Genomic DNA, 24179 nt, shown 5'->3' with positions numbered 1-24179 from the left:
CCAGAATTATTGAGATAGGAATATTTTGCTCAGGACTTAAGTTATGCCTTTGATGGACAGTCAGCAGGGGAGGGACTAGAGCAATATGACTCCTGGGCCTAAATTTTGAGCCATCTCAGACCCGACCTGGGAGGTCATAGCTGATCACAGTGACCCAAAAAATGCAGATTGCCTTATCAGCCCCATGGTAGCGATGTCCTCTTCAGAGTGGCATGACCAGTAGATCCTTTGTGGTTATAATTTCAGATGCTGCTGCAAAACCAGATAATATTATTACTAATCATTGAATGATTGGAAAGGACCTTAAAGATCATCTCATTCCAACCCTTGCCACAGGCAGGGACACCTTCCCCTAGACCAGTGTGCTCCAAGCCCTGTCCAACCTGGCCTGGGACAGTTCCAGGGATGGGGCAGCCACAGCTTCTCCAGACAGCCTGTGTCAGGCCTCACCACCCTCATAGGAAAGAATTCTTTCCAGTATCCCATCTAACCCTGTCCTCTGCCAGTGTGAAGCCATTCCCTTGTCCAAAGTCCCTCTCCAGCTCTCTTGAAGCCACTTGAGGCACTAGAAGGGGTAGTAGGGTCTCCTTGAAGCCTTCTCTTTTCCAAGCTGAACACGCCCACCTCTCTCAGCCTGCTAATAATAATTTAGTTATTATAGTTACTAATAACTAGTAAGAGAGACCAGGCTATTCTCAAAGAGAGAAATGCCTACTTCCACAGTAAGTATTCTCCTCCAGGGCACCTTACAACCACTTTCTTTCAAGATGACTATCTCCTTCACCCAACTCACTAATGGGGAGGGTCTTTATTAACCCCCTAAAAATCTCAGCCCCTGACTCACAAATTATTCTTTGCAGCTGTGTCCTAAATCTGGGCTCATCAAAGCCCTGACAGTCAGTGCAGACCAGCTGGGAGATAGGATAAATATCCCATAATTTCTATCATATTTCATAGCTCCCACGGCTGAGACGGGGCTATTAGGAGATGCTGCTCAGAGAGGGGAAGCAAGAGAAAAATTTTCTGCCTTAGGGAGATACAGGGAATAATGAGGGAAGATAGCAGCATAGGATCCTGCTGGCATTGCTAGCCTGAACATAGGTACAGATAACAGCCCCATGCATGCGAGAGATAAATTCCATCTGTGGCTGCCTGAATGTGAGACGGGATGTAGAATACAGATATAAGGACAGGAGACAGGAATTGTATCCTTTTAGCTGTGCTAGGACATAGGGCTAAACACAAGGTGCAGGAACATTTCCACTGAGATGCTATAGGAGGTTTCCCAGCATGTACTAGGAATGGTGTGGCCAGCAGGACCAGGGAGATCATTCTTTCCCTGTATTTGGCACTGGTGAGGCCACACCTTGAGTGCTGTGTCCAGTTCTAGCCCCTTGGTTTAGGAAAGACCTTGAGATGATCAAATGTATCCAGAGAAGGGGCAATGAGGCTGGTGGAGGGCCTGGAGCACAAGCCCTGTGAAGAGCAGCTGAGGGAGCTGGGATTATGTAGCCTGGAGAAGAGGAGGCTCAGGGGAGACCTCATCACTGTCTGCAACTGCCCAAAAGGAAATTGTAGCCTGGTGCGGGTCGGTATCTTGTCCCAGGGAACAGTGACAGGATGAGAGGTCACAGCCTCAAGCTGTGCCAGGAGAAATTTAGTCTAAGTATTAGATGATAAAAATTCTTCACAGAAAAAGTGGTTTGGCATTGGATTGGGCTCCCCAGGGAGGTGGTGAAGTCACCAACCCTGGAGGTGTTTAAAAAAACACTTGATGAGGCACATTCAATGCCATGGTTTAGCTGATAAGGTAATGTTAGGTCACAGGTTGGACTCGATGATCTCAAAGGTTTTTTCCAACCTAGTTTATTCTGTGATTCTGTGATAATCCTTGATATCCTCCTTGAAAGTGTTCAAGGCCACGTTGGACAGGGCTTGGATAGTGGAAGGTGTCCCTGCCCATGGCAGGGGGGTGGAATGAGATGGTTCTTTCCAACTCAACCCATTCTGTGATTGCTTAATCATTCTATGATTCTGGTGGTCAGGAATGCCAAGAGTGGTGTGGGAGCTGGAGATGTGGAGAATGATGGATCACCAGCACTTGCAGACAGTCAGGGCTGGGAAAAACACATTAAGAAGATCTCCAAGAAAAATAATTTTAAAAATGCAAATGCCAAGCCTTGTATTAATTATATATATTATAATGCCAAGTCTTGTATTAATCCTGCATTGAGCTTCTGAAATTTCTGACTCCAGGTTAGGAGAGGGTTAAGAGAAAGCTCTGAGCTCTTTGACTGCATGGGATGCTCCCAAGGATGAGCTGAAATCTCCCTGAAAGGCATCCTACCCTTCTGACCACACTCAAAACAGAATGTCTCTAATCATTAAAGTCAATTCTTCCAGGATGGCAAGGAGGGGCATTTTCATGGTTGATTAGCTCTGCAGAGCTCAGGACAATTCAGCTGCTATGGGCAGATATATTGTGCTCCTGCCTTGCAGCAGCCAGCCTGTTTGCTGGAATGGGAAATCGCTTGGAGCAGAAGACACTGCACCAAAAATCCTGCACTGGGGACTGAAGAATGACAAAGCTGCAAAGCCAGATCTCAAAGCCTGAAGTTTCTTGTTTGTTGTCCTGACAGTGTTTATGTGTCAGATCGTAGAACAATACAGTCACAGGGTGGTTTGGGTTAGAAGGGACCTTAAAAATCATTCCGTTCCACCCTCTGCCATGGGCAGGGACACTTTCCACTATCCCAGGTTGTTCCAAGCCCTGTCCAACATGGCCTCGGACACTTCCAGGGATGGGAAAGCCACAGCTTCTCCGGACACCCTGTACCAGGGCCTCACCACACTCACAGGGAAGAATCTGTCTGCATTCAACTAGAGCTGAGCCATGAGCTGAGCTGGCTGAGTGCTGGGAGTGGGGCAGGGAAGTGAGGCAGAAGTGAGGTACTCAGCTGCTCTGCTCTGGAAAGCCAAATCTGATGTCACTAAGCTTTTCCTTTTCATTCCCTTCTTCTGTTCTGATTATGCCAGAAAGAAACCAAACCCTATGCAACAAATTTTTACCTTGCCTCCCCATAGCAGTTCCCATTCAGAAGCAGCAGGGGTGCATTTTGGGGAAGCCAAGGGCTGCCAGAAGCTGTGAGGCTGTGAATGTGGTAAGAGCTGATGCCCTCCCAAGGGCGTTTCCTCTAGGAAAAGGCTTTGTTCCCAGTAGTTCATGCACTTGCTTTAAATTGCACAAAAATCCTGCAAACAGAAACTGCTGGAACTTGTCTCTGGATGGAGTCAGCTGGGGAAGGGTAAGTGCATGGCCCAGAGGGGACAGTCTCCTGTGTGCAAAATAGGGTGTTTCTGGATACCTGGCTTTTGCAAGCTGGAAAGGAAATAAGGTTGCTGGGGCTGTAGGCAGCTGGTGCTAGCTGGAGTGGACTGCAGTGTGTTCCTACTATCATCAGGGAGCTGGGAAATATCAGGGGTAATGAGGAGGAGATGGGAAAGTACAGGACTTTATCCTGTGTCTGCAAGATATTGTCATCTGAGAGTTGGACGCCAAAAGTAGGTTTTTAAGATAAGTCATGGGACTGTGATGCATTGTGCCAAGGGCAAGTGAGCTGCAGCCTTCATAAAATCATGGAATGATTTGGGTTCAAAAGGACCCTAAAGACCATCCAGTTCTGATGCCCCAGGCAGCTGTCCCAGGCAGCTCCAAGCCCCATCCAGCCTGGCCTTGGACAGTCCCAGGGATGGGGCAGCCACAGCTTCTCTAGACAACCTGTCTAGAGAAGGGCCTCACCATCCTTATAGTAAAGAACTTCTTCCTAATATGTAACGTGAAAGAGCTACTTGTGGGTTTGATCCAGGCATTTGGTGCAAAAAACTAGAGATGCCAGTGGGATGGACAAGTCCTCTGAATAATTACAGAAGATGTGAGGGACAGAGAAGATGTCTGGAAGCATCTGTGATTTCTGGGTGCTGACAGAGCTCTGGGGATACTCTCTGTGAACTTGCTCTCATGTAGCTTACTTTAACTCAGCAGTGAAGAAACTGGAAAGCAGAGGACTTGACAGGCCAATTTCTATCCGTCTGTAGGTTTTTAGTCCTGATTCTGTCACCCTGTAGCGAAAGGTGACCTGAACTGTCTGGGATGAACTAAACCAACTTGGTGGCCTGGTACTGTGGCTTAGGGCAGCATACACACAGGTGAGAGCAACTCAGGGGTGAAGTTCTCAAAACTCAGATATTATAAACAGGTCCTCTGATTTGCTGAGGAACACCACTGAGGAACACTACTGGCACTGTGAAGAGATTTTCCAGTTAATATCTTGAGCCTTCCCAACAAGGTTTTTCATGGCCCCATCCCTTGCAGCATTCAAGGGTAGACTGGAAGTGGCCTGAGTAATCTGATCTAGTGAATGGTATCCCTGCCCATGGGAGGGGGTTAAAAAACATATTCTTTAACTCCTTTCCAACCCAAATCATCCTGTGATTGTGTGATTCTGAGTGGTTGTCACTCCTGCACCTGGTCATCTCCACTGATGGTTCAGTGGTTTCTCCACCCATCTGATGTCAGTTTCCCTCTGGAGACAAGATGTGGCCAATGATCCATGAAACCCCATGGCTTCACCCCATATGGAGTGCCCACTGTCTCCTAAGTGGCGTTTGAGCTCATGTAACAGATCTCAGTTCTGGATGACAGAGGCTAAAACAAGTTAATGATCTCAATGTCTACAAAGAGAGTTCATTTCCCTGAGAGTGCCTTGCTCCTGAGTCACCCTCATCCACCCTCCTGCCTTGGCTGTTTATCAGCTATCAGCACTTCCTAGGTAGACAGGTGATTTTTATAGGATCACCTCCCACAAGGCAAATCCTCTAAAAACAGACAGCGGAGCATTTAATCACCATCTTCACTGAGATTCTCATCCAAACAAGACCAGTTACCCCCTCTAAGTCTTTTTAATCCTTTTCCTCTAATATGAGTTACCAGGCTGAGGAAAGTAACACCAGCAATCCCAATTCTTGGATGAGGTGTTCCTCAGAAGTTTTTGCAACTTTTCTAGCCATCAGCCAGGAGTTTGTCATGCTCTGTGAGATTGGGCAGAAGAAGGTCGAGATATTTTCACACCAGGAAAAAGAATACAGAAATGAGTATTTCTTGCCTTAAACCAGAACAAAATATAGAAATGAGAATTTCTTGCCATAAACCAGAACAAAATGATATATTAACATCCCTCACAAAACAGCTTTAGAAGAAATCAAGGGCCGTGAGCAACCTGATCTAGTGAGCAGCATCCCTGCCCAGGACAGGGGTTTGGAACTAGGTGATCTTAAAGGCCCATGCCATGATTTTGTAAAAGAACCCTTCCCTAGGGCAGGGGACTCCCTAAAATGGTGTCAGAAAGCACAGATTGCAGCATGGTACCTGTAGGCAAATTAGGGAGTTTGGGGTGTTAAAGCAGTGGCAAATTATGCAGAAAAAAGGTTTGCCTCTGGATATTTGCTGTAAAATACTTCCTCTTCACCTTTATTCTGACATTTTTATAAGACAATGTAAAAATGTTCATATTCAACAATGGTGTTCTGTTTATTTAAGTAACAACAACTGAGCTTGCAGGCATTTCCTGGAGAAAGCCTTCTGGTGAGGAGCTTTCATGTTTTAACTACTCATTCATCTTCCTGTGAACATCCTGGTTTGACACCATGGATATTGAGGCTGCTACACGATCACTGTTGAGACAATAATGTGATCACTTAATGGTAGGTTGTTATTTCTTAGCACTTAATTATGGCAAGGTGCTTGTTGTGTGTCATTAAAATTACTCCTGCATGAAAATTCCCATTCTTTATCCCCTGGTTCCCACTCATAATTCCTCTCATAACAAGGTGAATTATTTTCCCTTCATGCTCCTCACTCTTTACCTTGAGTTCTGTGTGCAGGTGAATCACCTCTTTCTTGCTATTTTGCCCCAAAGGTAATCCATTCATTTCTAAGCAAAGGGAGAGTAAAAGAGTAATAAAAGTAAAATGGGGCTCATTGTGAAAAAGAGACACTTTATGTGGTCATGAGGTTTCTGAGTGAGCCTAAGGGTGGAAAGGTGATCTGAGGAGTTGGGTTATCTATGACACTCTCTGAGAGCATGTTGGTACTCCCCTATTGCTGCTGGGATCATCTTCCCAGCTCATCTCTCAAACACATTACTCTTGTGACTCCATCCCTCCCCTGCCTCACAGTCTGCTTATCTCTCAAACACATTGCACTTGTGACTCCATCCTTCCCCTGCCTCACAGTCTGAGCCTGCACCAAACAAAGCACCTTCTTTGCAACTGTCACCTCCATTCTCCGTAGAGCTGCAGCCTTTTGCAGCCCCCAGAATCTGACATTTTTGCATGCTTTTTCTTTAAGTTGCTCCTCAATCTTGCCAGTGCACTGTCCCCCACAGTGCCTAGAAGGTCACCTCTTGCTGAAGTCTGCAAAAATCACAGCTCTTCAGTTCTATTCTCACCATTCCTCTCACCTTCTTTGCTTGGCCCCTCCATTGGCCAAGTCCTTCCTGCCGCTCACTTCTGAGGTTCCTGCAGAAAACATCTTTTTCTTTGCTTGACATCCTGCACACCAAACCTCTGATCTCAGCTGAGGCCCTGAAAGAGGATATCTAACATGCATGTTACAGGCTGGAGCCCCTCTACTCTTGAGACAGACTGGGAGAGCTGGGGGTGTCCAGCCTGGAAAAGAGAAGGCTCTGGGGAGACCTTTCAGCACGTTTAAGCATCTAAAGGGGCTCCAGGAGAACTGGAGAGGGATCTTGGACAAGGGAGAATGGCTTCACACTGACAGAAGGCAGGGTTAGATGGGATATTGGGAAAGAATTGGGAAGAAATTAATCCCTGTGATTATGATGAGGCCCTGGCACAGGTTGCACAGAGATGGTGTCCAGGTGCCCCTGGATCCCTGTCAGTGTCCAAGCCAGGCTGGACAGGGCTTGGAGCAGCCTGGGACAGTGGAAGGTGTCCTTGCCCATGGCAGGGGATTGGAACAACCTGATCCTGGGATTCTACGAACTGAAGAAATCTACAGATTTTTGAGCTGCTCTACATGGGTGTCTGCAGCCCTGTGGTGTGTACTCTCTCCTGGGCCTTTAAAGGCTTTCCAAACACAACAGATAATTGGATCTCACTCACACTCATCTGCAGACCAAAGCATGGCACAGTTTTGATTTCCTGTTTCAAAAACAAAATTTGCTTTGAACATTTGTTTTGTACATCTTTCTTACGGGCCCCCTTAGAAGTACTGACAAGTTGCAATAAGGTCTCCCTGGAGCCTTCTCTTCTCCCAGGCTGAACAATTGCAAGTTCCTCAGCCTTTCCACATAGGAAAGGTACCCCAGAGTTGTGATCAATTCTCTACTGACTATAGAAAAAAACTCTGAAGAAGACAATCACAGGATGGGTTGGAGTGGAAGGGCAGTAAAAGACAAATCTCATTCCAACCCCCTGCCATGGGCAGGTACACCTTCCACTAGACAAGGTTGCTTCAACCTGGCCTTGAACACTCTCACAGATGGGGCAGCCACAGCCTCTCTGGGCAGCCTGTACTAGTGCCTTACCTCACTCACAGGGAAGGATTTTTTTCCTGAAATCTCATCTAAGCATTGTTCAGTTGCTGCCAGTTTCACAGGCCTGCTGAGGCGAGTCCCACCCTTTGGGACAGAGGCAATGCTATCCATAAAATATTACGTAACCTGTAGCCCATGCAGCACTTCTGGCCTGGAGCAAGGATGGTGTTTGAGGCTCCAGAAGAGCCTTCACCTCTTACTCATTGCTGGAGCACACAGTTCAGCCAAGGAATGCATTTTCCTGCCTCTCACTGACTCTTCAGGACTTAACCAAAATGACTTCCTAATGCCAATCTCTGTACATCATTAGCAAACCTGTTGGCCATATCAACAGACGAGGCTGTTCCTCCAAGGTGGCTATTATTCCATGTGCTTATTACTGTATTTATCTGCCAGTTCCAAACACAAGCTGACTCACAGATTCCCAGATAATGCTTCTATCCGATGCTATTTCTAAAACACACAATCCTGTTATAAAGACACCCCTGGGGCGTGTCTCATTGCGGAAGAGCCTGCTGTTTTCAGTCTGCATTCGCAAACACAGCAGCAGCCAGTTTTGTGTGCTCAGGGTAGATCCTTTCAGCAAAGTCTGCACAAGACAGTTTTGCTCTTTCTAAACCAGCATTTCTTGTTTTGACAGGTGTCTTGTCATCTCCCAATAGTTGTGAACCTGCACTTGCAGCTGTGCTGAATTGGGGGGTGTTTTTTTCCCATTCCTTTGCCTCTCACTTTTCATCCTCGTCTGTCTTTGTTCAGATTGGACACTCACATGATCATGCTGAGGAGAGCTCAAAGCAGTGCAAGAAATGTCAAAAATAGTTTCCATATTTATTTCATAGATCACAACATTTTACATTTAAGCCACATTTATTTAAACTGGGAAAAAAAATTAAATCCAGCCCTCCAGACCTTTCTGAATTATAATGAAAGACTTTCCTCCCAAAGGATTCCACAGCAATCTCCTTCTTGAGACAAATGTTCTGCTTCCTTGAACAGCTGCACAGGGCTAAAATTGCAGCAGCCATCACCCTAAATTGTGCCACAGAGCTGAGCTTTTCCAGCACAACCTGGAGCCCAGAGATGTGAGACCCTCTGGGACTGTGAATGGGGTAGGAGTACAGTCTGCCCCAAGGCAACAGGATGGAACCAAAATACAGGAAGTCAGCCTTCATGAGCTGATGGTCCCTTTTTGCCTCTGACTCCATGAACTGTCACAAATCCTACAAAAAACAGTTGTATGGTAGATCTATTTCCTACTCTGTTCACTTTTTTCTCCCTTTCCTCATGACTTCTCTACCCAGATTTTGCAATGACTCACCCAGTGGGGCAAAGGCTGCTGTAGGTTTGCTCCAAGCAGTTTATTTCTCCCCTCTGTGCCACCCAAAACCCACGTCCTGGTGGTACTCCTCCTGATGGAGTTACATTGTCTCTCCCAAGGGAAGAACAAAGATGCTTCCAAGGCTCTTTTACTCCTAAAATTGGTTTAATCCCCTGTTAAGCCCTGTTGATATGTAGGCATCTGCAGCCATAGTGCGGTTAAGTTGCATGAAACTATTAATCTTGATTTAGTGCTCAGAGGTGCTGACTAGTCAGGTATCTTCAGGCCCCAAATATTTCTCCAAGGTGCTTTGAGCTCCTTGGTGGAAGGGGAGAGGGTTGGAAGGGAAGATTTCTTCCGACTTCAATTTTTCTGCAATTCCACAGCTCTGCTTACTTCATCCATAAGAATTCACCCCTGCATTTTGTGTATTCTCTGTATGTCCATCCCCCTCTTTTAGGCATTTCCTACTCTCCAGTGCTATTCATGCAACCTCCAGCAAAATACCTGCTTCAACTCTGTTATTATCCTGGGCTCTATTATCCCAATTATACTTTGCCCAACTATTTTGGAGAGGTGTTTGGAGAACTGGTTTCAATGTAAAATCAGTAACTCTTTACTGGTTTGGCCTGTCACGATAGGAGGAAGCAAAATGTGTTGATATAATCTAAAACCCAAGTTCCTTGTGTACTGTTTCAACAGGCCACAGATCAGCCCATGGGGAAGTTCCCCTCTTCTTCAGCCGCAAGCACCAGTTTAACTACACATCCATCCCCTCCCATGGAAGTCAGCCAGGCCAGTCATTCTCTTAATGATAAGTCCATGTATAAAAGTTTGGATAAAGTAGTTTCATAAACTTTCTATAAATGTGAGGCTCTGTATCCCAGAGATTCTATTGCTAAGGAAACTAATTTAGCCCAAGGTTGAACAACAGGGTTTGCATATGTTCTGCCAGCACAGTTCCCAGCCAGTTTTTAAGTTGATTTAAAACAGCATAACTTCACCCAGGGAAGCGAGCAGCCTGCCCAGGTCACTTACTGCTGAATGCTGCTGCTCCAGTACTGATTTTACTTATAGAATCACAGAATGATTTGGATCAGAAGGGCCCTTAAAGACCATCTCATTCCACCTCCTCCCATGGCCAGGGACACCTTCCACTAGACCAGGTTGCTCCAAGCCCCATCCAACCTGGCCTTGGACCCTTCCAGGGATGAGGCAGCAAAAGCTTCTGTGGGAAATTTCTTCCTAATATCCTACCTAACCTGCTCTATGACAGTGGGAATCTGCTCCCCTTTTTCTGTCACTCCAGGCCATTTTTCAAAGTCCCACTCCAGCTCTCTTGGAGCCCCTTTATTCACATAATATTTGGAATTGGACAGGTTGGAAGCAACCACAAAGGGTCATCCTAGAGTACACGGCACATGATTGCATCCAGATGGTTCTTCAGTGTCCCCAGGCACTGGAGGTGCCTCAAAGCTTTCTAACCTCCAGGCTGAACAATCCCAACTCTTGCAGCCTGTCTCCAGAGCAGAGGTGAAGTACCATACCATGAAAAGGAGCAGCTCTTCTATAGCTGATGGTATTTGACTGGTATGAAGCTGGAGCTCCCTTTAGGCATGAAGCATAGATTTTTGACAGGGAGTCACCAAAACAGCCCTGGAGCCCAAGGCTGGTGTGTCCTGCCACTGCTGTTTCCTTGGCTGTAGCCAGGGAAGGTGGTTAAGGCCTCAAGCAGCTGAGAAATTGGAGCTCAGTATCTTTTCACAGAGAGTGAATACCATTCCAAAATCTGTCCCAAGAACTGGAAGGAAGCAACTTAATATGTGAGCCAGAGGGAAGAGAGAGAGAATTGGTGGTAGAATTGCACCAGCAGAGGCTGGGTATTGTACAGGGTCTGTCTGTGCTGCACCTGCAGCAAACACACCTGCATCCCTGGAGCAGAGCCTGACCTCCCCATGGTCCCTCTGATGGGGCCACGCCTGTTCCCAGGAAGTAAAAAATGCTAAGGGAATGGAGGTACCAGGGGCTAACTGGGAAGGTGTTTCCACCCCAGATATGTGAGTCAGCCAGTGCTAGGCTGCAAGTCAAGGGCAGCAATCACGTTTCCTTGTAGCTGTGTTGGAGAGGGTTGGACAGCACTTCTGAAAGAGCTGAGGCAAGGAAGTGTTGCACTTCTGGAGCCTCTGCAAATGAGTTGGGGAAGAGGAGAGGATGGGGAGGCCTAATCCAATAGCATGTCCTTCCCTTCCTCCTCTTCCTCGTCAGTAAATCTCTCTAGGGAAGGTGAGACCTCCTCAGACATATGTGGCATATGTGGCACCATCTGCCTGCCTGTCTGCACTCTCGGGATGGTGTTAGCAGGGTGAGTCTTGCACCCACTGTGGGGCTGCCAGGGCTCTTGCTCTGCCAAACCACCACGGGCACCAGCTGCCCCCCCAGCCCCGACATCAGAGCAGGGGGTCGCTGAGATCAGACACAGCAGAGATGCTTCTCCTCCGTGAGAAACGCAGAATGTCTAGCAGCCCTGAACAATGTGCAGCCTGTCTGTTGTTTTGTCTGGGGTTTGGTTTTGAATATACAAACTGTCTTGCCTCCCTTTTGTCCTCCCAAGAACGCCCTGAATAATGCTGGCACCTCCTCTCTTTTCAGCCCCTTCCCTGAGCTGAATGTGTGGAGGGTCACATTTTGACTCCGAACGCCTTTTGATATCCTCTTGCTGGGCTCCGTTGGAAGGAAGGCAGGAGACAGAGCTGTTTGTACAGCATTCAGGCTCTCCCTGACTGCATCTAACTTGCTATTGTTGGTCAATGACCTTTCAATTACTTGCTACACTTGGGACTTTGCTCCTTGCTTGAAAAAAAGGCTGATGTAGTTAACGTGCTCCTTCCAGAGAGCAGGCGGAACCTGGATGATTCCTCTGAGCAGAAGAGTTGCTTGCAAACACAGCCTTTCTTTTTATAGATACTGTGGTTTGAGCATGTAGTTGGTTTTTTCCTTGCAGCAAATTTACTATTTAGTATTAGTTTTCAGAAAAATATCTGTCAGAGACGGCTCGCTGAAATGATTTTTCTGTTCCCAAGACACACAAGTCTTTTGACTTTTTTTTTTTCCTTTTCTCTCTTTGTTCTTTATACAATACTTTGATTTTCATTGTTAAGGGGGAGGTTATCTGAAAATATGCCAGGACTTTCGAGGAGTGGTTTTGCAGAGATTATGGCTCTGGGCTGGGAGCCACACTTCCCTGGTCTGGCCCTAACTTTAGTACCTGGTCTATATAAATCAACATTTTCCCAAACAGATATCTTGGTTTCATAGTTACCTGACTTGAGGCCATCACATGCTGCTCTTCAGAGCCAGATCTTCCTCCTAAAATCAGATGGAGATATATTAATTCCATTAATCGCTGTCAAAACATGACCACAAAATAGAAAATCTACAAGAAAGAGACAGAGCAGATACATTGCAAGTAAAGTGGCTGCTGAGATGCTTTTTGCTGAACCTGGATGGATCAAGCAGCTTTCCTGATTTTACGTATGATCTTTAATGTCCCTTCCTGATTCTACATATGACCTTTAATGTCCCTTCCAAGTTAAAACATTCAATGATCCTAGAAAATACTGCTTATCTTGAATTACATGGAAAATCAAACACCAAACTTTTGTAATCATTAGAGTTCTTCCAGGACCCTGCACATAACCCAAGTCCACATGATGTTTTCACAGTTTCACTAACCACCGTGTCCTCAACAGCTCTGGAAGACTGCACTGTTCTTGATTTTTTCTCCCAATTTCTGTTCTTCAACAAAATTTTATTAATAGTTTTCCCCTATCCTAAAAATCTAAAGCAACTGTGATAAAGCAACTGTGAAGATGTAGTTATTATTCTGCTGCTCATCATTAATGTGCCTGCAAATCTCTCGACCTTTGTTCCCGGCAGCACTTGACTGACTATATTTCTGCTCTTATTAAGCACTTTTTCAAAGGACCTTTGGCCATCCACGTCTAAATAAAGGAAAATGAGAGATCAAACTAGACCTCTGGCAAACTCTGAATTTATACCTAAATGTGCTTAATAACTGGATTTGTATAGTCAAACATGCTCATAGCAGGATTTCCAGTTGGGTGGGTAGAAAATAGAGAGTTTCTGTGCTCATTCCTGCTGTTCTGACATTTGTATCAGCTCAGGAACCTGTGTGGAAAAGCTCTTTGGTATGAGGAGGAATTGTGCCAGTGTGAGGTTTGGGGCAGGATCAAGGGAACCAAAACAAAACAAAGGTGAGTTGTTTGCAGGAAATCCGGAGAGTAAAAAAAAAAAAAATTAAACAAGTCCTTCAAATGACCCAGTGAGTGTTTTGAAGGAAGTATTGGGGCTGTTCAGCCTGGAGAAGAGAAGGCTTCAGGGAGACCTTCGAGCACCTTACAGTGTCCAAAGGGGTTACCAGAGAGCTGGAGAGAAACCTTGAGCAAGGGCCTGGAATGACAGCCACTGGAATGACTTCCACTGCCAGAGGGCAGCTGAGAGTCAGTATTAGCAAAAATTCTTCCCTGTGAGGGTAGTGAGGCCCTGACACAGGGTGCCCTAAGAAGCTGTTTGCCCCACCTCTGGGAGTGTTCAAGGCCAGGCTGGAGAGGGCTTACAGCAATTGGGGACAGTGGCCCCACTCACTGGGGGTGGAACAAGATGGTCTTTAGGGTTCCTTTCAACCTAAACTGTTCTGGGATTTTACGATAAGACCACGAGGCATTTTTTATGTGTAGAGTTGCCTCACACACCTCCACAGGCAGCAAACAAGCATCTTGAGTGAATACATTTTGGTCTGGGCATGACTGTGTTCACATTCAAACTTCACTGGTACTGTGGAAGTGAAACACTTGGAGGTGAAGGAAAGAGGAGGTTTGGGGAAAATGGAAGGACCGTCAACAGAAGAGACAGGGTGCAAGGTGCTGAGGATTTGGGTATGTGGGCAGAGGTTGTAATGAGTAGAAATAGCAGGTTGGGTGAGGAGTAGAAAAACAGTGATGCTGGGTTACAAGATAGATAATTGGAAAGAGTTGATTCCAGGCCCTTGGCTAGGGAGTTATTTCTGAAGTTCAGGACTCCTGTGAGCTCATCTCAACAGCACATAAAAAGCTTGTACAATGCAGCATTATGCTTATGGTTTCTTGTGATTTTTGACCTCTGATATCACCACGACTTGATCCATTTTGATAAACATACCATTGAACCAGCCTCCTAGGGCAGATTCACTGTTTACATGCCTGTGATACCCAGCTCAGCCATGACTCAGCCACCAGCAATGATGTTCTGACCTTATTAATATCAATGTAAATCTTCTTAATGCAGGCATAATTTCACTCCAGAGGCCAATTCATTAATTAGCATGTCCAGCTATCCTGTCATTGGGCATATCAAGTGGGTAGTAACTTGGCTTATATACAGAGCAAATACGTGCTGAGTAAACATGGATTCAACTGCACACATAATGACAACAGATGGGGCCATAAATGTTTGGCAGCAAGAATGAACAGAGGTGAGTGTAACTCCTCATTCCAGACTTAATTCAGTGCTGGTGGTACTTGCTTGTTGTATTTTCTTGTTTATAGTTGTCTAAAATCAATGTCCATGGAAACGGTTGTTGAATTCGTTGTTTATTTCACATACTGCATAAAGTTGTGTGACTCATAGAATATCATGGATAGAGTAGCCTGAGTGGGAAAGGATCCACAAGGATCATCGAGTCCAACTTCTGGCTCTGCACAGGACACCCCACCAACCCCATTCTGTGCCTGAGAGCATTGTCCAAATGCTTCTGGAGCATGGCAGCCCTGAGGCCTCCACAAACCCTGGGGAGCCTGTTGAGTATCTGGCCACCCTCTGGGGGAAGAATCTGTTCCTAATATTCACCTAAACCTTCCATGACACAGCTTCAGCCATTCCCTATGGTCCTGTCCCTGGTCACCAGAGAGCAGAGATCAGTCACTGAAGTGTTGCTCTGATGATGTTATGTTTGTAGCTGTGATACAGAGGGCTCTTCCATCCCTCAAAGCAATCTCCTCCCTATGTGTAGTTTGCAAAAACTCCATTGTCCTGCTGTGCCTGTTGCCAGGAAAAGGTTTTTTAACCATACTAGTATGTCTATTATGAAATATTTTTGCCTTTTGAAATAAAAATAGCCAAGTCAGAACTCTGGGCTAACCTAACTCCTCTCCTTCCAAACGACATTTCATGCCAGCAAGTTGCCTGTGAATAATTAAAATAAAACAAAACAAAACAAACAAAACAACAACAACAGAAAAAAACAACCAAAACCAAAACCAAAAACCAAACCAAAACAACAACTACAAAAACCAAAAACATATTTCAACATTTTTTGCATGTTAAAATGAAACAGATTAAAGTTAATATAACAATAATTATCTCCTGCAGCTACTATTTGATACAGACAGTGCCAGGGAGGACAGTGTGATCACTAACAAAGTTAGGAAAGGATTTCTTCTCTTATGCAACACTCACAGATGTTACTCTTCTCCCAAGTATTTGAGATTTGCCACAGGCAGCTGATTAACACTCTCTTAGGTGGGCTGTTGCTTTGTTGTCAGAACTCTCTCTTTCTGTTCTGGTGACCCTTCTTAACTCTTTTTTAAAGTGATTTAAAGTTTGCTTGATGGAAAACAACCATCAGCCACTGCACAGATCTAACAATTCCAGCTATCTGGTAGAAAACGTTTTGATTCTCCAACTGCAAAAGCCTTTTGAATTCCTAATTTCCCAGGTTGCCCAGGAAAGTTGTGGCTGCCCTATCCCTGGAAGCATTCAAGACTAGATTGGACAGGACTTGGAGGAATCTTCTCTATGGGGTGGTGTCCCTGCCCATGGCAGGGGGTTAGAACGAGACAAGCTTTGAGGTCCCTTCCAAACCAAACCATTTTGTGATTCTGTGATTCTATGACTTGTAAGGAACTACTGCGGGGAAAAGGGTGGGGAGATATCCAAGGATGGATGGCATCTTGTGCTTTATCTGCCTAGCTGGATAAAAACCCACATAAACTGTTGAGCACAGAAGCAGTTTGCTAAATCTGACACCAGTGAAGAGAAATTCAGCTGATATCTAGGATGGGAACAATTTCTCCAAGTTTATTTGCACCCTTAACCAATGTTTTTACTTTCTGTCTTTTGTGCAACAGACAGCTGTGTTGGGCAGATGTTGTGAAAATATAAGTAATGTTATCACTGATAATTGCAAGTGAACACAAACAGATGCAAGGAGACACAAAGTAGAGGATGGGGGTAAGATTTGACAGTAGATACCAATCCCAGCCCTGAGCTGGCTGTATCTGGGTAATCCATGTGGTGTTTTAGAGCCATACCAGCAACACTTCCACGGGTCAGAACCTTTTGGCATCACTTAGTGGGAGCAACTTGTGCTGGCAGCTCCCGTGCGACTGTGCTGGGTTTGGGTTACCAGGCTTTGATCTGGCGGTGGGTCCTGTGAGGAGGTGCTGGAGCTTCCCTCCATGTCTGATGGAGTCGTGGAGGGCGTGGGGGTGCAGAGATCCACGTGCAGCTCATGGTAGAGCATGGGGATGCCCGAAGGAGGCTGTGCCCCCACGGGAAGCCCACACTGGAGGAGGGGCAGAGTGTGAAAAGTCCAACCCCTGAGGAGGAACGAGTGCAGTGACATTGTGTGATGGACTGAGCACAGCCCCATTCCCTGTCCCTCTGCACCACCTGGAAGGAGGAGGGAGAGAAGCATGAGGGAAATTGAGCCTGGGAAGGAAGGAGGGGTGGGGGAAGAGTGATTTAAGATTGGAGTTTATTTATCGTTGCCCTGCTCAGATTGGATTGGTAATAAATTGGTAATAAATTGGTAATAAATTAAACTGATTTCCTCCATCTCTTTTGCCCGTGAAACTAACTGGTGACTGATCTCTCCCTGCCCTTATCCCAACTATGAGCCTTTCACTGTATTTTCTTTCCCTGCCCAGCTGAGGAGGGGAGTGAGAGCAGTTTTATGAGGCACCCAGAGTCCAGCCAGGGTCACCCCACCGCAGTGACGATCCAGAGAGCAGTGTCATGCACTGCCTGCATCCTGAGTTGGCTGACTCTCAGAGCCAGACTGGCTTGTCTGGCACCACCTTGGGAAATGACTGGTATCTGAATCTACAGATTCAGGGTATGCTGGCAGTTGTCTGAGTCCCAGGAATATAGATGTATGTAGAAACAGACTATCTGTGCCTCCATTTCTGTATAGCCTACAAGGGATTTGCAACCTATTTCTCATCACTCGCATCTTTTTGGTTTTGGTTGCCTTTGAATACCAGGTCAGCCCAGCCTAGCAATTTTAAACTAAACCCAAGAGTTCATCCTCCTTCTTCAGGCCTCAAGCAGAAAAGGCAAAATCTCTGAGCAATGGTTTTGCTAGAGATAATTGACTGACAAGAAAAAACTAACCACTCTTTAGAATATTTTCTTTCCTATCTGCTCAACACCCTTCGCTGTCCCAGTAACTCACATAGAAATCACTAAAGCTCCCACTGAGAACCTCCCTCAGACAGGTAAATAACATTTGTGTTTCTAAATACAAATGAACTGTTTAAATATGGTGAGCTGGCTATTTCCACCCACTCTGTTGTGTGTCTTTGCATTGCTGCATCTAAACCCTGGTCATCCTTTTGGAGGGAAAAATGTGAACAGTATCTTTTTGCCTTTTTTTTTCTTTCAGTAATAAATTCTCAGCTGTTGACATCTTTCCTCACTCAAAACAAATCGCCTTAGTCCAGACACAATCATATGGCTGGACACAGACCAAAGGTAACAGTTACCCAAGAACTCCAAACACTGTCAGTTTCTCATGTCTTTTTCACTCTGTTAAAAATGAAAGTCTGAAATTTTCACCCTTCTTGCTGCAAAGGATATCCTTGCTGTATGTCCAACTGAGTTTGCTGCTTTGCCCACAAATTCAGAAGAGAATGACTTTTAACTTGTTTATTCTTCTTTATTGCGGCCTTCGTGTTACAAATTAAGGCCCAGAAATCCTTGGAGATCACTAGCTTGTTTTCCAGGGTAGGAAGGTATCCTGGTTTGTTTGGAAGGAATCTGAAATCTCATCTCATCTCTCATCCCACCCCTGCTGTGGCAGGGACACCTCCCACTGTCCCAGGCTGCTCCAGCCCCAGTGTCCAGCCTGGCCTTGGGCACTGCCAGGGATGCAGGGGCAGCCACAGCTGCTCTGGGCACCTGTGCCAGGGCCTCACACCCTCACAGGGAACAATTTCTTCCCATTTTGCTTCCTAGGTTGCTCAGAGCCCCATTCAGCCTCACCTTGAACATTTCCTTTTCCTTGCCCTGTGGCCTCGAGGTCTCCCTGTGCCTCAGGCCCACGCTCACAGTGTGTGGGGTGGCTGCGGGGCACTCCCGACCTAGGGAGGACATGACCCCACCTCTGAGGGGACCTTTTCGGACTCACCTGGGGTACGGTGACACCCCGGGGTGCTGGTGGGACAGACCCTCAGCCAAGCCGAGTCCACGGTCCATGAGGGCAGTGGAGCCCAGCATGAGTTGCTCCACCCCAGGGCAGTGCCCGTGCCCAGTGCAGGGGCAGCCCCAAGCCCCCCGATCAGGATGGACACCAAGGGAACATGCCCAGGGAAAGGAACAGAGTTGAGGAAGGCTCTGGAGCACCAAGAGCGGCTTAGAGGGCTGAGCCTGGAGCAAAGGAGGCTCAGGGGGCCCTTGTGGCTCTGCACAGCTCCTGCCAGGAGGGGACAGCCGGGGGGGTTGGGCTCTGCTCCAGGGAACAGGGACAGGAGCAGAGGGAACGGCCTCAGGCTGGGCCAGGGGAGGTTCAGCTTGGACACCAGGAGGAATTTCTTCCTGGAAAGGGCCGTCAGGCCTTGGCAGGGGCTGCCCAGGGAGGTGGTGGAGCCTCCGTCATCCCTGGAGGTGTCCAGGGAATGCCTGGAGGTAGCACTCGGTGCTGTGGGCTTCTTGACAAGGTGGGGAGTGTCCCAAGTTGGACTGGGTGATCCTGGAGCGCTTTTCCTACCCCAGTGATTCTGTTGCTCCCATTACTCCTTTCACTGGGGTAGTGCTCGTGTTGTATCTGTGCCAGCTGCTGCTTTCTCACTTGTAATATTTAACTAATGGGGAGCAGTAAAGGGGCTTTAATTTTACAGCTCAGTTTTAAATTGCCTAATTTCCTGGGAAATGCCATTTCATGGTTTGGGAATTGCCATGTGCTTTAAACTCTGCTTGTTAACTTTGCTGAGATGAGAAACTCACCCTTAAGTGAAGAGCTCTGCAGCTGTAGCACCTAACCAAGAACTGCTTCCACTCTTTCTAAACTAGGGATTGTAATTAGTGGAACCGATCCTGTGACTGTGATTCCCTGATCCGCCCCCTCCCCGCCGCCATGGCCGCGGCGTGACGTCACTGGCCCCGCCCTCCCAGTTCCCCCCCCACTCGCGGCCACCGTAGCGGGATCGGCGGAGGCCCCGCGGCGGCCGATGGTCCGCGTTGTGCCGCCGCCCCCCGCCCGCCCCGCTCCGACCCGGCAGCGGCCGCAGATGGCGCGGCGGGGACCGGGCAGGCGGGGCGGGAGGTCACCGGCACCGCCGCCGCCCCCGCTGCTGGCGCTGCTGCTGCTGTTGGTGCTGGGCCCCGCCGCGGCCGCCGGCGAGGAGGTGGCGGTCTCCAAGGAATGCGACAAGCCGTGCGCCAACGGCGGGCGGTGCCAGCCGGGCACCGGGCAGTGCGAGTGCCAGCCTGGCTGGGTGGGCGACCAGTGCCAGCACTGCGGGGGGCGCTTCAGGTGAGCCCCGCGGGGCGGGGGCGGGGCGGTGTGGACGGGGCTGAGGGGCTGCCGCGGGGCTGCTCTGGGGGTGCGGGCTGGCTCAGGAGTGAGGCGTTAGCTCTGGGGAACGGGGATGAAAGGCTGGCTCAAGGGTGAGGGGCTGGCTTGAGTGGGGAGTTCGTTTGGACCGTGGATTTGGGGTACGGACGGGAGCGTGTGTCAGCCACATCAGGGATGGGCGTGAGGGACAGGGCGAGGGAGAAAGGAGGAGACACAGCAGTGGCTTGGTGGCCCGGGTCAGGTTGCCCAAAGGAGCACTCGAGGGAAATAGGGAGGTGGGTACGAGAAGCAGGTTTGGGTACTCAAACGGGGTGCGAGGCTGGGGAGGGTCCAGGGATGAGTGAGAGCAGTAGGGTGGTGGTGGAAGGGGAAGGGCCAGGTGACAGTAAAGGTGAAGGGCGGGACCAGGTGAGGTGAAAGGTGAGCGGTAGATGGAAGTGACACTAAAGGTGAGTGGTAGGTCAAGGGAATGGTGAGGGACACTCAGGTGATGATAAAGGTGAGTAGCAGGTCCAGGTGACGATAAAGGCACGTGCAGGTGATGGTAAGGATGCAGGTGTTAGGGCAGGATAGGAGCGTGTTGAGGGGACAATAGGGGCTGGGTCTCTGGGCAGGGAGGGTGTGAACATGGGGCTGATTCAGGGGGATGGGCGTGTTAGGGAATGGGCAGGAGCCATGCAGGGGGACAGAAGGGATTTGGATACAGAGGGAGAGGTGGGTGTGCGGAAACGGGCTTGAGGGATGACAGCAGCATGGGTGTGATGGGTTGACAGTGTGGAAGGCTTGGTCTGGAGGTCCCCAGAGGAGGTGAGTGGTTGGGCTTCCTGTGGGAGCTCTCAGAGCAATGGGATGGGGATGTTTAGTGCCCCAGTTGGTGAGTACAGGATGTTTGTTATACAGAGAGACACCTCTAAGGGAGCTGAATTTTTGGTGTTGGTTGGCTGGTGTTGCACAGGCGTAACTGGCAATCAGTTGTGATTCTAAGGGGCTGTGTAGGAGCAGGGATGTGGTTGCAGGGCACTGGATCTGTGGGGGTCTGGGAGTGATGGATTGTAGAGCCAGAAGAATGTTAGGTTTAAGTTTTAGTAGGTCCAGACAGAAAGTAAAGCTGGAGGGGAGTGGGTCGGGGGATATATTTTTGGCAGCAGGGTTAGGTTTGGGAACTTATAAATGGAAGTGTAAGGATGGTGGGTCAATGGGGGTGGTTTTGTGCGGGGATGTGGCTGGAGCTGGAAGCTGATGGAAGCAGTGAGGAGCAGCTGGACAGAGGAGGACAGCGTGGGTGTGGGGCCATTTCCTGGGCGGGGAGAAGGACTAATGTGTGGCTGGGACTAGATCACACTTAGAACACGTTTGAGGAGAAGGATGTGCAAGTGGGCATTAGGGCTGTGTGGAGACTCTAGAGGTGTTTGGAGGGGGATTAAGGAAGCTCCTCTTGGCAGATCAGTAGGTGCTGGTTTTGGTGAAAGGTTATTTCAGAAGAGATATGTGCAGGGGAGAGAAGCAGTATCCTTATGGGAATAGCTGGGATTTGGGAGGCTCATCGTCTGCAGCTGTAATGCTGCTGGGTCTTGTGGAGGGACAGTGGGAATAGCAGCCTGGTGGGAAAAAGCTCCTGGGCTTGTGGGGAGACTAGACTGGGCAGTGGGAGGGGATTGAACGGGACTGAAGGTATTGGGAGAGTCCTGCTGCTTCAGAGTAATTTTTTTGGAAGAAAACAAGGCTAAAGGAGGGCTCTGGGCAGGGGGATGGAATCCCCTGGCTCTGCACTGGTCCAGGCCATGTGCAAACGACTGTATGTGGGAATGAGGGGTGTCTGCACAGGACAGTGATTTTTGGGCTATATGCTGATGGAAAGTGTGTTTTTGCAGTGCTGGGGCCAGTTCTTTTAGTGTTGAGTTACTCGGTTGGGTTGTGTGTCTGAAGTGTATCCCACTGGATAAGAAAGTGGAAATTTCATGGGAATAGGCTGAGGATGCTCCCTGGCTTCTGTATTGTGGCAAGGATTTCTGTAAGATGGTTACCTGCCTTGGATTCGTCAGCTGTGGCAGTGAGAGAGCCAGTGTGTGTGTCTGCATGCATTAGATGAATTCCCTGGCAGGGCTGATTCCTGGAAAAGAAGGAATCAGAAATGAGAAAATGATGATTATCCTAGGCAGTGACTACTTTCTTGGGGAGCTGCTGAAAGTACCAAGCACCCTTCGATGATGTTCCTTGTGGATTTGGGAGGAGGGTAACTGTCCATATAACCTGAACTCATGGAAGAAAAATAATTTTTTATTAATATTTATTGACTGTCTGTAGATGACTGTGTGTTGCAAACAGTTTGAAAGGAGTTTTGTATAGAAATTATTCCAGGCTAAGCATGCCCTGGAAGTCCAGACCTGCCTTTTTAATGTCTTTTTGCCACTGTCATGATTAGCATTTTCTTTTAGCTGGGAGAGCACTTTAAGGAATAGCCTCATACTTGTTACTTTCTTGGAGAAACTTGGATATTTGGATATTTGTGGTTTTAAGAGGACTGGATTTGAGAGGCTTCTTTTCCGAATGGTAATGCCAGGTAAAAAAAAAAGAATTGGTATATGTTCACTGCTAATAGAACCTCAATTTTTTATCCTCTTACCTGTTTTGATAAAACTTTTTTCTTTCTCACATATAATTCTAATCTAAAAGTCTGCCTGAAAATATAATACATGTTTTTCTCTGTAGATGGTTTATTTGTCTGTTTATTAGTTTATTAAGGAGTAGAAATTTCTAGTAATGTTTTTAAACTTGGAGCTCTGAGAAATGCAAACAAGCAGTGTTCATAGTTTTGCAGTCATGTGTCTTCTTTCACATGCCTTGAGTTTGCTCTGTCTCCTGTCAGAATTGGCTCTGCAGGAGGTTTTTGTTTGGTTCAGGGTTGTCAAGAGTTTGGCTTTAAAGGACTTAATGTGTTATTAGATGCTGTAGGTACAAGTGGGAAGTAGAAGAGCAGGTGAAAATTATTTTCTAAGTGCAGTGTATTCTATGTGCTTATCTGCTGGACTGAGAGATGTAATTAAATTTGGCATGTTAATCATCCTATCTTATCTAGATGTGTATGATGACCGTATTTGTGGCCTTGACTGTTTTCATTTACATTGTAAAGATACACCTTGTGCTTCACTAATTTACTAATCTCTGACATCTTCTTGTGTTCATGGTGAAGGATGAACATTGTAGCATCAAGTTGCAGTCTTCTAATATTCCGTTTCCCTTTTTCCCTGGGAAATCCTTTCCTTAGAATGCAGTTAGATGTACGAGTAACACACCCCCAGTTAGATGTATGAGTAACACACCCCAGATCAGTGGTACTTTTTAGAGGTGGATGGCTGATTTAGGAAGGACTTCAGGTGACTTTTTTTTAAGGTGTGGAACCAGCCACTTTAGTTGTTCAAAGATAACCATCTTGGTGTTGATGGAAGCTGAAACAGAAAACACAGAATGTGCCTGATGTGCTTGAGTCTTCTATTTCAGTGCAAACCTCCAGAGGGCTCTGGGCTGGCTGGAGGCTACTGTGGGCTTTGAGCTACCATGATATGGGCAGGAGAGGAGCTGCTGCTGGGAGGGATGAGAAATTCCCTAGTCACAGAGCTGCAGCAGCATCCTGAGATAACATTTGGAGCAGTGGGAGCTTGGGAGCTCCAAACTTGAGAGTGAAATTGGCAGCATTGATTATTGTACAATCAAAAAGATGCTGCACACTTTGTTAACAGACTGTTCAAAGCACTGTTTGCAGCTCAGTGACGCAACCTCTCATCCTGCCCAAACCGAGTTGTCAGCCAGCTGCCTAATAGGCAGATGGAATTAAAGGTGGAAAAGCCCTCTGAGATCATCCAGCCCAGCCTCCCCCCAGCACTGCCAAGACCACCACTAACCATATCCACGTGTTTTTGAGCACTTCCAGGGATAGAAACGCAGCCACTTTCCTGGGCAGTTTGTTCCAGTGCCTGACCAACCTTTCCATGAAGACATTTTCCCCAGTATCCAGTCTAACCCTCACCCCTCCGAAAAGTGGAACTTGAGGCCATTTCCTCTTGGTCCTGTCTCTTGTTCCCTGGGAGTAGAGCCTGACTCCCCCTGGCTGCACCCTTCTGTCTGGGAGTTTTAGGGAGTGAATGAGAATGAGCTCTTCTCATTCTAACCCCGAGTTTTTCCAGACTGAGCCCTCCCAGCTGCTCCTCACCAGACAAGGCAGGTAAAACACAGAGCAAGAAATGACCTCTGGTTCAGTTACATTTATTGTCCTGAGATTGTAAAGGTTTGGATTAACAAATTCAGGATAATGACTGACTTCTTGAACACTTAGTGTATGTAGATTGTGTGTGTAGGCTCACTGATGGGCAGTTTGATGTTTGATGGTAGCTGAAAA

At 47.4% G+C, this 24179-nt stretch overlaps 1 protein-coding gene and 1 long non-coding RNA gene across 9 annotated transcripts in view; one reads left to right on the top strand and one right to left on the bottom strand.

Annotated features, from left to right (window-relative positions):
* Nucleotides 1-19356, bottom strand: part of LOC135299786 (uncharacterized) — a 36186-nt gene extending 16830 nt beyond the window's left edge. For 5 of the 6 annotated variants that reach the window (XR_010361679.1, XR_010361682.1, XR_010361680.1 and 2 more), the window contains exons 1-2: nucleotides 19216-19356; nucleotides 12254-12300 (exon numbers count right to left, since the gene is read on the bottom strand). This is a non-coding gene — a long non-coding RNA (uncharacterized LOC135299786). Of the gene's footprint in view, nucleotides 1-5586; nucleotides 5731-6518; nucleotides 6657-12253; nucleotides 12301-19215 lie in introns of those variants that run through there. The other variant, XR_010361681.1, reaches the window with a different exon arrangement.
* Nucleotides 19357-19397: 41 nt separating this feature from the next.
* Nucleotides 19398-24179, top strand: part of ATRN (attractin) — a 149785-nt gene continuing 145003 nt past the window's right edge. For all 3 annotated transcript variants that reach the window (XM_064419196.1, XM_064419197.1, XM_064419198.1), the window contains exon 1: nucleotides 19398-19744. In XM_064419196.1, the coding sequence (XP_064275266.1) occupies nucleotides 19440-19744 (305 nt within the window). In that variant the 5' untranslated portion in view covers nucleotides 19398-19439. The remainder of the gene's footprint in view (nucleotides 19745-24179) is intronic.

This window comes from Passer domesticus, chromosome 4 (genome assembly GCF_036417665.1).
Source record: "Passer domesticus isolate bPasDom1 chromosome 4, bPasDom1.hap1, whole genome shotgun sequence".
Classification (NCBI taxonomy): Eukaryota; Metazoa; Chordata; class Aves; order Passeriformes; family Passeridae; genus Passer; species Passer domesticus.
This window is presented reverse-complemented; position numbering and strand designations above follow the sequence as displayed.